A 13,470-nucleotide genomic window follows, 5' to 3' on the forward strand; every position below is an offset into this window, starting at 1 on the left:
TACCAACGCACTGCTTTTATGCTCACAGGACCTTGACTTGGAGAAAAGTTATACAAGGCTTTTGATTTGATTACGTTTTAGAGCAGTGATACAGTGCGGCTGACAGGGAGACGTACTTGAGGGAATGGTTTCTCACGAGCTCTGGTTGCCTCTCCTGTAGAATCTCTAAGATGTTTGGCTGTCGCAGGAATGCTACAATCTTCTCATTATAAGCTGTAACAAAGACAGAAGCTGAACATGGGGATGTTTGTGAATGTCAGAAGAACCTACAGACCTGCACTACTGAGTGAACTGACAGGAAAACTGTTGTCTGTTGGACAGAGAGTAGTAACATGTCTTGTCTATGTCTTTCGATCTCTCCTTTCAGCTATAGCCCTTCTGCCAACAGGTATCAGTGGAAATTTATCCAGGGTCATGGCACCAACTCAGTTGAGAAGGAATTCAAACTCTTACATATTGAATACTTAATAGATGGCACTACCCAATGCACTAGTAGATGATTAATTATTGGTATGCCTGTGTAGGATTGGAAGTACCAGCTCACCCATAGGTACCAGGTCTTGGTACTGGCCACGACTGGAACCACTGAAAGTGCTTGAGGGTCTTGGCTGTGTCTGGGGACTCGGAGAGTGGGAGTCTTCTGCTACCTGAAACAAGGCAGCACTGTCGCTGTGAGTGTGAACCCACTCCTACCTCTTCTGTACTGTGGCTGTGAGTTCAAACCCACTACTACCTCTCCTGCACTGTGGCTGTGAGTTCAAACCCACTACTACCTCTCCTGCACTGTGGCTGTGAGTTCAAACACACTCCTACCTCTCCTGCACTGTGGCTTCTCTGGCGGTTCAGGTGCAGGCGGTGTGCCAGGTGGCCACTGGAGCGGGAGCTCTGTAGGGGTAGGCGTGGGTCTATGAACGTGGTGGCGCGGCAGTTATGATCCACAAAGAATGGCTATGAGCAAGAACACACAGAAAAACTGCTTTCACTTAAAGGGTAAACCCCAGAGGAGTTTAGAACATGAAGGTTTTAGGAGAGGTTTCATTAGTACATTTTCTGCAACTGCAAACCTTCCTAGTGGGCCTTACAATGGAAATTAACAGGGAAAATATGTAAAATGAGGTATGAGCAGTCCACATCTTTAACTGGGCTAATCCAAGTCTTATAGATCTAGTTCCTATAATCAGTCCAGTCGGGGCTCAAAATACTGGCAAGTAGAAACAGAAAGGGTTGATGCATTATCGACAGCAGAAAAGCAAGCTATGTACATCAAAGATGAAAAAACCCCACACTTAAGGAGATAAGATTTCATGACAATCAAGGAAACAAAAGAGTTATATGTTCAGGAAGTTATGAGAATACTAAAGACAGAACAAAAAAAACAGCACAGCTTCATAAATGGCGTGGGTGCCATAGCAACTGCTGGGGGGACTCATAATGATTGATCTCCTTAGTCTAAACAAAGAAAACTAAGGTCTTAGAAATCCATCATGTTTTTACTACATTAATAAATACACTCTTCTTCTAAACCAGAAATTGCTAGATATCATTCTTTCCATACACACACAATCACACACACACCCAAACATGCACGCACATGCAACCCCCCCCCCCCCACACACACACACACATGCAAATACACACCCACACACACCTTGCCAGCATGATCATGCTTCATCTCCCAGCCACGTGGTAACTCGAGCTGTTTGTTGGCAAACAGGTTGAGGAAGGTGACAAGGTCTCGGTTGTGCTGGTAGCGCTCGAAGTGCTGCGCGTCCCGTCGGACCTTGCTAATCATGTGCTTCAGACACGTGTTAGTGGTAAACAGGCGGTAGGCACTCTGAAAGTCCAATGTCATTCAAAAGATCAGAAGTGTAGAATGATGTTTAATTATGTATGTTCTTTTAAAACAAATAAAACAACTAATTTAGTCATTGCCATCTTCATTTTATATTTATAGCATTTGGCAAGTCAATTTAGAGACATCACATCAAATCAAATTTATTTTTATAGCGCTTTTTACAACAGATATTGTCACAAAGCAGCTTTACAAATGTCCGAATCCAAGCCCCCATTGAGCAAGCCAAGGGTGACAGTGGCAAGGAAAAACTCCTTACAGCATAAGGAAGAAACCTTGAGAGGAACCAAGACTCAAAAGGGGGGCCATCCTCCTCTGGCTGAGGAGGACAGTCTGTCTGCTCCCTGAGAATCAAAACCATGACTTTGGTGTTGCTAACACCTTGCTCTACCTGCTATACCAGGTGAGCTACAGGAGAAAAAGGACATGGATGGCTGTTGTTATCTATTAAAATATCACAGATCACCTGATTGAACAAAATTACACTAGGAGAATGACTACAAAGGAACAAGGAATATAACATTAGTTCTTATGAAATAAACTTTGCCAACATCACATGTGCGTGTGTGTGTGTGTGTGTGTGTGTTTCACTCACAGTGTTAGAGTGCAGCACAGTGAAGAACTCAGGACTAGAGAGGAATTTGGCACCAGGAGACTGTAGCAGCAGGGCCAGACGTGAACGATTGCTAGTGTTGGCTACTGAGCCATCCCTACGGTAGTCTGTACACACACACACACACACACACACACATATATTTTGCTCAGGTGTAAGTCCACATTACTAGGTCCACGGTTCAGTGATGCAATTTGGTCAGTAGGACTGCTTGGCATTCTGCTAGAACCTTTTCTACCCTGACGAGAGAAATAACTGATAATACTTGACTTCCAAACAAAACATTCTCCCAACTGTTCAAAAATGTAAAACAGAAAAATAAAAATAATGATAACAGACTGGAGTAATGACATTTGTGAACGTCCTTAGGAGCCCTATAGGATGTGTGACTTGTTATCTCACCAGAGATGGACAGGGACAGGAGCTCTGAGTCCTCGGGAGGATCTGAAGTTGGTTCCTCTGACCTCTCATTGGTCATTGTTCTGCGGATACTCTGGTACCTGTTAAAGTAGGTGGCACCAGACATCCCAGCTAAGTAATGTGAGCTTCTGTCTACAAAAAGAAGCCTAGAATTATTACTTTGAAACTCAGCCATAGAAATGTAATGTGCAACCCACGGAAAGAATGATGCATGACCTTTTTTTCTTGCAGACTAATTTTAAAAATGGACTTTCTCTCATTTAAATGCCAACTTGCACAACAAGAGGAAAATTAAATTTAGTGCTGCTTATTTTGTAGTTTGTAATTACCATCCATGTGAAGCTATATCTTCAAAGGTATACTGTTTCAGTAGTGGTCATACACATGTAGCACTTTTTGAATGTGGTGTTTATAAACATATTATGTTTACAGGAGTGTGGTATTTATGGGAGTGTGGTGTTTACAGGAGTGTGTTTGTAGAGGGGCATGGTGTTTATGGGGATGCCTTGTCTTACAGGAGCATGTTGTTTACAGTAATGTGGTGTTTACCGGGGTGAGCTTTACAGAGGCATGGCATTTACAGAGGCACGGTGTTACCAGGAGTGTGATGTTTACAGGAGCGAGGTGTATACAGGAGTGTGGTGTTTACAGGAGTGTGGTGTTTACAGGGATCTGGTGTTTACAGGTGCATGGTGTTTTGACCTGCGGTTCAGCTGCTCCATCTGCTGGATGGAGCTGGATGGGGTCAAACCCTGAGGAGCGGGAGGGCCAGTGGGTCTCTGCCAGGTGGTGGTCCGGTTCACGTGGTCCACAAAGAAAATACGGCCATGACTATCAATACGAGCCTCCCAGTCTGCGGAGCACAGCAGGAGGGTTAATGAGAGGAATGGTCTCTGGTATGTCTGAGGCTGGAGTTAACAGAATCCTATACATCAGTGATGGCCTGCCATGCTCCTGAAGGTGCTGCCCTGCTGTATTTAGAGCCAGCCCACATGCAACACATATGGCCTAAGCAATCAAGGTCTTAAGATGCATCTAAATATTAGATCCTGGTGTTTCAAATAACGGAAATGTAAATGTAGGTTTATTGTAGTTTCCTGCAGAGTACAAACATGCACATAAAGATACTCCCACCATCATGTATGTGTACTTACTGCTTACTTTACCCCTAGTGTAGGCATGTTCAACCCTCTCTTCACTGGTGAGTGTTTGACATCAGGACTGCTGAATGGGTCTGATTTTCTTAACATAGCACAGGGTGTGAGCTGAGTGTGTCAGGCACAGCAATGTTGCTATGTTTTTTTTCCCACATGTGTCACTGTCACTGGTGTGCTGAGAGTGATCTGCCTGGAACAGTCAACTGTAGAAGGGCTAGAGGATAGCTAATATAAACTGCAGAGGGTAAATATAACCAGTGGGCAGGTAATATATACTGTAGAGTAAATATACCCAGAGGGTAGGTAATATAAACTGTAGAGGGTAAATATTCCTAATGGGTAGGTAATAATGGTGCAACAGAAAAGACACGTACACTTGCGTGCGCACACACACACACACACACACACACACACACACACACACACACACACACACACACACACACACACACTGCATGCACATGCTGACATATGTAAACCCGTACACACACTCACTGGGAGGCAAGGGCTCGTCCACACGCTGGTATCTGTGGATATCTTGCCTTACAGAGGGCAGCGATCGAACTTGCTGATGTCCATTTAGCTGTGGCACACCTACACAGGAGACCACATCACACAATACCCATTAGGAAAAAGATTTTCAATTTGACGTCAAATCAATAAGGTATCAATCCATAACAATTCAATAGGCCAATAGGACTTCCAAACCATATTTCCCAAACTTCCAAATTTCTGATAATTCTTCAGCCACAGCTAAGATTAGGAAAAGCCATAGATTATAGAGAAACTTCATCAGCTACTAAAACCCTTTTAATAGGAAATCATTATTTTTAACATTTTTTTGTTTGTTTAATTTAATTTTGTTATTCAATATGTAGATTTTGCTGTCCATTATCTCTTTCAGATATCTAACGTCTCACACTCTTACTACTCCTTAAATGTTTTGGCTTTTCATCAAAATCAGCACTTTACATGGCTAGTTACCACTTTCCTGCCTTACTACTCATCCTTTGTGTTATGCTTCTGTCATCCATTTATCACCTGACAGAAGTCTAACTCCTCTATCTATAACCTAACTGCTCTATCTATAACCTAACTCCTCTGTCTATAGCCTAACTTTTCTATCTATAACCTAACTCCTTTGTCTATAAACTAACTGCTCTATCTATAACCTAACTGCTCTATCTATAACCTAACTCCTCTGTCTATAGCCTAACTGTTCTATCTATAACCTAACTCCTTTGTCTATAAACTAACTGCTCTATCTATAACCTAACTGCTCTATCTATAACCTAACTCCTCTGTCTATAGCCTAACTGTTCTATCTATAACCTAACTCCTTTGTCTATAAACTAACTGCTCTATCTATAACCTAACTGCTCTATCTATATCCTAACTCCTCTGTCTATAGCCTAACTGCTCTATCTATAATCTAACTCCTCAGTCTATAACCTAACTCCTCTATCTATAACCTAACTCCTCTGTCTTTCTTTCATGCCTCCATTTTCCCTCCATATGTTGAAGATATTTGAATTTTCTGGGTCGAGGCGCCAAACTTCAGTTTCAGACTTTAACCACACACTTCTAAATTTCCACACTTCCACAATTCTGAACTTCCATGCTTCTGTCCTTCATGCCTCCATCATCCACAGAAAAAGCCTGAACTGGAGTTTGCTACTGCTTTCAATTTTCAAGATACCAGTATATTTAGCATTTAATTGATGAAGCAAATAAATTAATGTTTTTGTTTGGTTATTCTTCATTTAGCTATGCTTTTACCTGTTTCTGTGTCTGTCTCTGTAGCAAAAGTCTCCGAATCCACAGACCCACCCTCTCCGGAATACATTAACTCCTCCTCCTCCTCCTCCTCCTGTGACACACCCGCAGTTGCCTCCAGGCTCCACCTCCTGGACATAGTTTCCTCCTCCATCTCCTCTTCCTCCTCCTCATTGGCTAATAGATCAGGAGGAGGTGTGTCCAGTTCGAAATCATGGGCTGGAGGTGGTTCACCTCCAGTGTCAGCAACTTCACAGGTTGGAGGAGGTTCATCCGAGAGCTCCCCTCCCCCTGGATCTATAGCCGTCTCAGCCCCCTCTTCTGTTTCCTGTTTAAAAAACAAAACAAAACACCATTATTAGTAACATTTCTTCATCACTTTCCACTGTAAATCTCTCCACAAACATGGCTGTCAGAATTTACATGGTAATTTGGGGGTCACTCAAACACATCTCACCTGAGAGGCAGACACTGGTACTGGGCAAGTGTCAGATGCCATGGAAGAGATATCTACCTCTGTTGCGAGCTCCTCACTGGGCCCCAGGTCCTCCTCTCCCTCCGGCCTCTCCAACAGACTGGCGGTCTCCACTTCTGGAGCCACAGAACTGGGGATCATCTCAGGTTGTGGAACCAGCTCAGTCCCTAAAGTCAGAGTCTCCACTTCTGACTCCAGCCTTGCGTCGTCTCGCAGTTCTTCCTCTTTCCCTTGCTGCTTGGGTTCCTCTGGTTCTTCAGGTGGTTTGGAGGGGCCCAGAAGACCTCTGGAGGCTGTGATTAGAGTAGATGGGGTGAGATCAGTGCCAGTGGACCTCTCCTCATCCTCGTCCGAGTCGATGTGGAGCATAGCGCTGAGGCGAGTGTGCGTGGGGAAGCTGGAGCGTAGCTGGGTGGAGGCAGCACCCAATGGCCTCTCTCCAGGCCCTTTTGGGGCCTCGATGCTGTCAAGCTGCTCGCTGAACGACCCCGGCAGTAAGTCAGGAGACGGTGGGGCCTCGTCATCGAAAGTGGCACCGCAGGTCTCAGTATCGGGTGAATGGATGCTACCTCCCTCCCCATTCCTGCGGGAACCCTGGGAGCCTGTGGGAGAGGGTCCTGCAGACGTGACCAGGAGAGGATGGGGCAGATCCTCATCGTCTGAAGGGGTACCAGGGGCGGCATTCAGGGCCGCCACACCAAGAATTGACTCAGGGGAGACGTCTGTGAACAAAGATTTCCAGCAATGAAAATAAGAATTTCGTGATGTTATAACAGATATAACTAAGAGCATCTTATCACTTTTTAATTTTTTTGTAGACATCTAAATGGCTAGTTACGGAAATCTAAGAGCAAAGTGAAATAGAAATTTGAATTTTGCCTTTTTTAAGTAAGAAATTGTTGCAGGGTCTACATTAAACTATTAACCAATGTGAGTTTGTGTGTGTGCGTGTGTGTGTGTGTGCTATCTCACCGTCCTGGTTTGTAGAGGTGATATCCACTTTAAACTGCAGCTGACCACTGACATTATCAGTGGGCAACCGGCGGCAGAGAGAGAAGTTCAGAAGCTGATTTCTGTAATAATAACATAAAGAGTTATTCTAGAGTTCCAGGTGGTTGCTATGGTGTTCCAAGTGGTTGCTAACCAGTTGTTATGGCATCTCTTGCTGCTAAGGGGTTTCTATGGAGCATGTGCGTGTGTGTGTGTATGCATGTTGTGCACATGGGAGTTTGTGTGTTAGAGTGAAAGAGTATATGTGTATGTATGCATGTGTTTCAGAATGTATGTAGTGTGTATTAGTGTTCATGGAGCATGTAAGTAGTTAATGAGTTAGTCTGTATTAGCGTGTATATGTGAGTATTAGTCTGTACGTGTATATTACTGTGTTAATGCTGTGTGTTAGCATGTTTCTAAGTGTGTATGTATGTATTTGTGTGCAGAGTGTAACTAAAGTGGCAGACAGCCACTCTCATAATGCTGACCCTGATGAAGGTCTCTCCAGCAGCCTCTGGACAGGGATGTTCAGCTGACCTAGGAAGCGTTTGATGATGGGTCGACTTTTGGCAAACTTGTCCTTGATCTCAATTATTAGGACATCTGTTACTAGTGCCACAAAAGTGTGTCTCTGCAGAGAAGGAAAAAGTCCAAAACTGGCATGTAAGAGCGTTTGTGTGCATGCTTATGAAACTGTAAATTCATGTCAGACTTTCACTTATGTAGATGCATGCCTGTGATTATGAATGTGAGATGTGTATACAATGTTATAGTATATGTCTGTAGTAGTATATTTGTATATTAGCAAATGATGCTGTGTGTGTGCTTCACCTCTCCGTGCCACACAGGGTTAGTAGTATTGGTCATAATGGCAGATCGTCTCTCTTGGCCATGGTGGGAGAAGGTAGGGAAGATGTTCCTCTTGCCTGGAAGGATCCTCATCTTCAGATAGGGGTCGGGGTTAAAGAACATCCCCTTCTTCAACCCCACAGCTCGGATATCTACGTGGATCATAGTCAGGTTATAGTTCGCACAGATATCTACATGGATGACATTCAGGTTATAGTACACTCGGATAGCCACACAGATGACAGTCAGGTTATTGTATGCTCAGAACTGTGTATACACATTCCTGCACTCAATCACACACTCCACTAACCAGACAGGGTGAAGCTGACCAGTTTCCGGCTGCTATCTGAAGTCTGCTGGCCTTCACCTTGGCTGTCAGCCTGAGAAAAAGCACCAAAATCAGTACAACCACATTTTACCCCTGTCTCACACCTGTTCCAAACATCTGTCTTTATCTTACACCTGTCCTCATTTCACAACTGTCCATATCTCTCACCTGGCCATAACTCTCAGTGTAAGTCTCTGTGTTGCCCCTGTTTTTCCTTGCAAACATCTATACACACACTAACATGATTATCTAGTCTTAATAAGATGATTCATATTTTATGCCAGCTATTGTTTATATTACAACTAACAAACTTGCACATTTTCCTGTAGTGATGTCCCTCTGTTTAGACACATTTAGGACAGCTATTGCCAGCTGATGAGCTGCTCTTTGGGTGTTCACTGATGTTAGACATAAACATAGCAAAGGGGTCAGAGATTGACTTAGTTTACTTTGACTTAGAAAAGAACTACAGACAACCTCCGTGTGAGGCTTGTGAAAAGGAGAGAGTTCAAAGCTGAACTTGTACTATTTCAAAATGAGGCCCTCAGTCGGGCTGCTTTGGCTGTCCTGGATCAAGCTCAGAGTAGAACTCCTGCTGGTACACAGCTTCAGCACACTGCCTGTCTCTGCCCCTCTCTGCCTCTCTCTGCCCCTCTCTGCCTCCCTCTGCCTCTCTCTGCCTCTCCCTCTGCCTCTCTCCAAACAAAGACATTATTTACCATTATATGTAACAGACGTACCTAATCTAAGTACCATAAAAGAAAACAGTAAAATTTTAGGGATGAGGACCACTCAGATAAACAGATAAACAAGCCCTCTATGGAAGCCCTCTCCAAAATACCCTCCCTCTGTTAAGGTTAGGGTTAGGATTATCTCCGCTAGGGTTAGGGTTAGGGTTATCTCCGCTAGAGTTAGGGTTATCTCTTTTTGGGCTAGGGTTATCTCTACTAGGGTTAGGGTTATGGTTATCTCTGCTAGGGTTAGGGTTATCTCTTTTTGGGCTAGGGTTATCTCCGCTAGGGTTAGGGTTATCTCTTTTTGGGCTAGGGTTATCTCCACTAGGGTTATGGTTATGGTTATCTCTGCTAAGGTTAGGGTTAGGGTTATCTCCACTAGGGTTAGGGTTAGGGTTAGGGTTATCTCCGCTAGGGTTAGGGTTAGGGTTATCTCCACTAGGGTTAGGGTTAGGGTTATCTCCACTAGGGTTAGGGTTAGGGTTATCACTGCTAGGGTTAGGGTTAGGGTTATCACTGCTAGGGTTAGGGTTAGGGTTATCACTGCTAGGGTTAGGGTTAGGGTTATCACTGCTAGGGTTAGGGTTATGGTTATCTCCGCTAGGATAAAGGTGATCTCTGCTGGGGTTAGGGTTAGGGTTAGGCTAAGGGTTATCTCTGATAAGGTTAATATAATCTATGTGTATTCCCTTTCACGTCTCTCTCATGTCTGTGTGTACCCTGTGGGATGAGATCATATAAGGTTCATTGAGAATAAACTAGTTCTCCACCACATTTTTAAACCATGTGAAACAGACAATTTGACAAGCAAAGGCAAAAGAACAGTGTATGTCAAGCCTATGTAACCCTGCCCCCTCCATGCATGTACACACACAAACACACACAAACACACAGCTACACACAAACATATATTCACTGACCGAAACTCTTGGGTTCTTGACTATGATACACGGTGTTGTGGCTCTCAGAGCTCCACTCACTCCATGGTAGTATTTGAAACAAATCCTGGTTTCCGCTAAAGGGAATAAAACAGGAGAATTCTGGAATGATAAAGCTTCCTCCAAAATGGCTGTCTGTATTATGTAAGCGCTTTATTAGTTCCAATCGGGTGCAGCTGGCATGACCACAACACCATGAAAGTATCAGAGAAGGTATGCAGGACTAGCAAACTGTGATTGTGAGTGCAGAATGAGACACTGACCGTCCAGGAAGTAAGGCCCTGGCTCCAGTCTCCACACTATCTGACCACACTGGGTTCCGTTTACGCCACGGTTCTTGCAGTCCCAAACATTTGATGGACACTTCTCATCTAACAGACAGAATTATTATTATTATTATTATTATTATTTATGCAAGGAGGTCAGCAGAAAACATAGTCTTATTTCCAGCAGGGCTCTATAAAAACAAGTATATGAAGACAGCAAAAATTAAAAAAGGAAAAGTTAAGTGATGGTCACTCAGTCTGAGGGCTTAACCAATTCACACTTAAGGCCTCGGTTCTGCAGTCTTTCAAACTGTGGATGAGGCAAAGGTTCCACTGCAGACCTTTGGAATGCTGACATTGTGGATTTGGCGGGAATTAACTGTCATTCTACAACCCAATAAAATGTTTACAATTCCTGTTATCCTTCAATCTGAGAAACACCCTACAACTTCTTTTCAATCTGTCGATCTTATAAGTATATAGTATAAACCAAGTCTCTCTGGGAACAGAGGGAATCATTGGTTATAACTTGTGACTCTTTATCTTGATACAGGCTAGAAATGATCAGAACCCCCCCCCCCCCTTTTCCTGGGAAAAACAGAGTTGTCCCCCTCAATATATCACTGAAAACATAACTATATAATTTGAAATAATATCATGTACATTGAAAGAACTGATACATTTTGAAAGATTGCATTCTCCCCTTCATACGCCTCACAGTGGTTTGGTCCACTACCATCATCCAGCCCCCCACCAAACATTAGCCCTTGGTACAAGTGTCTGTGGAGCAAGGAAGTGTGTCAGTGGTGGGTGACCTCTAGTAGGTACCTACTTTGCAGAGGTTAACTTAAAACAAATGACATGCCAGATGTGTTTTGTTACTTTTACCACTCAGCAGAACAAAACACATTTGCAATTGTAACCAGACTGAGCTACCCATAGGAGCAGGGGTAGCTCAGCAGTTAAGGTATTAGACTAGTAGTAGGGACATTTCTGCTCCACTACTACCAAGGTTGCCACTGTTGGACCTCTAAGCAAAGCCCTTAACCCTTATTGCTCAAATTGTACTCAGTCAGTTGTAAGTCACGTTGGATAAAAGTGTCTGCTAAATGCCATTAATCTGAATATTAGATTGCATTTTGTTTACCCCTTTACCTTAGGGTTGAATCTTGTGTATCGACACAGCTGCCATACTGATATGGGACAGCCACATCAGATAATGCCCACATCTAGGTAGGCAGGGCATCCACCATTTAAATCTTCATAAAGCACAGAATGTTTGAGTGATTTTCAAGTGATTTGGGTTGTTACAAATGCATCTATGCAGGATATGCATACATGCATGCATTTATGCAGGATAATTGGTTCTAAAAACATATTTATAAGGAACTCTGTTATAACTATTATTACTATTAATTTAAATGCTGGTATAGCCCTTTATTAGATTAATTGCCTATATATCAAATTATCCAATATATATATTATTAATAAGGTTTCCTGTATATACATTTAATTCAGCAGTACATACTTTTGGTGTGACCTTGGATGTCCCCTTCAGGAAGAGACTTGTACCTGCCCCAGCAGGGAAATTGCAGCATAAAAGCAGAAGTCACTCTTGTTGCTGCAGCTACGGCTTTCATTACCATGGATATCAATTCACTGCAAGTCTGTCAAGTTTTTCACTATCCTGTGCATGCCTGTTAAAGTCTTAACTCCTTACATTTAGAATTCTTTTGTGAAGCTTCTACAGACCTTGATAAAGGGGAATTGATTTGGACAGCTGTCCACTGTTTGTAGGACATAAGGCTTCTTATATGCGCAATAGAGTATATCCAATACTAACAGGGCTGGAATTATTGGAGCATAGCTAATATCTGTTTAATACGTATCACAGAAATTCAGGTTAATATGTTCTTGAACAACACACTGTCACTAAGTTTATTCTAAATCATTATGGCTATATGCACTTAATGTTGTCCGTATGTCAATTCTAGATACCTATGGCTGTCATGGAACGCTCACCTCCTGTGAGTCACGTGGTTTGTCCCGCCGCGTTTAGTGGGAGGGTCGTGTTTGTAGCCACGCCTGCACACACCTGTATTGTGTTAGTCTTTTGTGTATTTAAACTCTTGTCGTTGCATGCGGTGTTGTCGGTTATTGTTGGCGTAATGTGTGAATGTAACGTGTTAATGTAAGATGTATTCTTGTTTCTCGTGTCTGTTTAACGTTAACCGTTTCATGTTCCTTGTTTGTAATACGTGTGAGTGCTGTTGTGTTTGTATGGTAATAAATGTTTGTCCATGTTACTGGAGCCTGTGTGTCCTGCCCCTTGCCCTTCGGTACCTGGGCCATTACAATGGCTATACATGCTGTGACAATGGCTATATGCGCTGTCCCCAATTTCATTCTAGATAGCTGTAGCTGTGTACACTTTGTCTCATCCCTAATTTAATTCTACATGACCATATATAGTTTTGTGAGCATTTTGTACATTGTTATTGTCACACCTGCCACAACAACACCATCTGACAAGGACTACGGTACCCAGAAAGCCTCTCTTCATTCCCAGTGTGTGTGTGTGTGTGTGTGTGTGTGTGTGTATGTGTGTGTGTGTGTGTGTATAATATATATATATATATATCTCCCCCTATGTGTTCACTCAATCTTTGCAAAGTCTCGTTACTGAGCATTTTGGATAGTTGTATGGTTTCTCTGCCTATATTTTTGGATTACCCTTTTTGCCTGCCACATTTTGGATTTGTTTGCTTGACTGAATTATCATAAAGATTTACACTGCCTGTTTTCTGACTACGCTTTGGATTTCCTTCATTATTAAAGTTCTTGGTCTTCCTTCATTCAACTACATCTCTGTTCTCAAAACATTACAGTTACATTAAAACAAGATTTAAAGTCAATTATAATACTATGGTCTCTGCCTAAAAGCATGAATGCTGGTAAAAATGTCTGGATCTGCATGTATTCAATTCTTGTTAGGAATCCATATTAAGATCCTCATTAGGAATTCCCATTAGGAATTCCCACTAAGGATTCCCATTAGGAATCCCTGTT

The 13,470-nt window shown here is 42.8% G+C and overlaps 1 protein-coding gene across 1 annotated transcript in view; it reads right to left on the reverse strand.

Annotated features, from left to right (window-relative positions):
• hecw2a (HECT, C2 and WW domain containing E3 ubiquitin protein ligase 2a) overlaps positions 1-13,470 on the reverse strand; it is a gene marked incomplete at its 5' end in the record, with an annotated part of 28,967 nt that overhangs the window by 13,134 nt on the left and 2,363 nt on the right. The window contains 16 exons of the mRNA XM_027006844.2: positions 117-213; positions 545-647; positions 814-948; positions 1,649-1,834; positions 2,448-2,572; positions 2,868-2,965; positions 3,588-3,738; positions 4,538-4,636; positions 5,822-6,146; positions 6,276-7,015; positions 7,266-7,366; positions 7,775-7,917; positions 8,118-8,287; positions 8,446-8,515; positions 10,118-10,212; positions 10,399-10,506. Coding sequence (XP_026862645.2) covers positions 117-213; positions 545-647; positions 814-948; positions 1,649-1,834; positions 2,448-2,572; positions 2,868-2,965; positions 3,588-3,738; positions 4,538-4,636; positions 5,822-6,146; positions 6,276-7,015; positions 7,266-7,366; positions 7,775-7,917; positions 8,118-8,287; positions 8,446-8,515; positions 10,118-10,212; positions 10,399-10,506 — 2,746 coding nt within the window. The remainder of the gene's footprint in view (positions 1-116; positions 214-544; positions 648-813; positions 949-1,648; positions 1,835-2,447; positions 2,573-2,867; positions 2,966-3,587; positions 3,739-4,537; positions 4,637-5,821; positions 6,147-6,275; positions 7,016-7,265; positions 7,367-7,774; positions 7,918-8,117; positions 8,288-8,445; positions 8,516-10,117; positions 10,213-10,398; positions 10,507-13,470) is intronic.

Source organism: Electrophorus electricus, chromosome 25, assembly GCF_013358815.1.
Source record: "Electrophorus electricus isolate fEleEle1 chromosome 25, fEleEle1.pri, whole genome shotgun sequence".
Lineage (NCBI taxonomy): Eukaryota > Metazoa > Chordata > Actinopteri > Gymnotiformes > Gymnotidae > Electrophorus > Electrophorus electricus.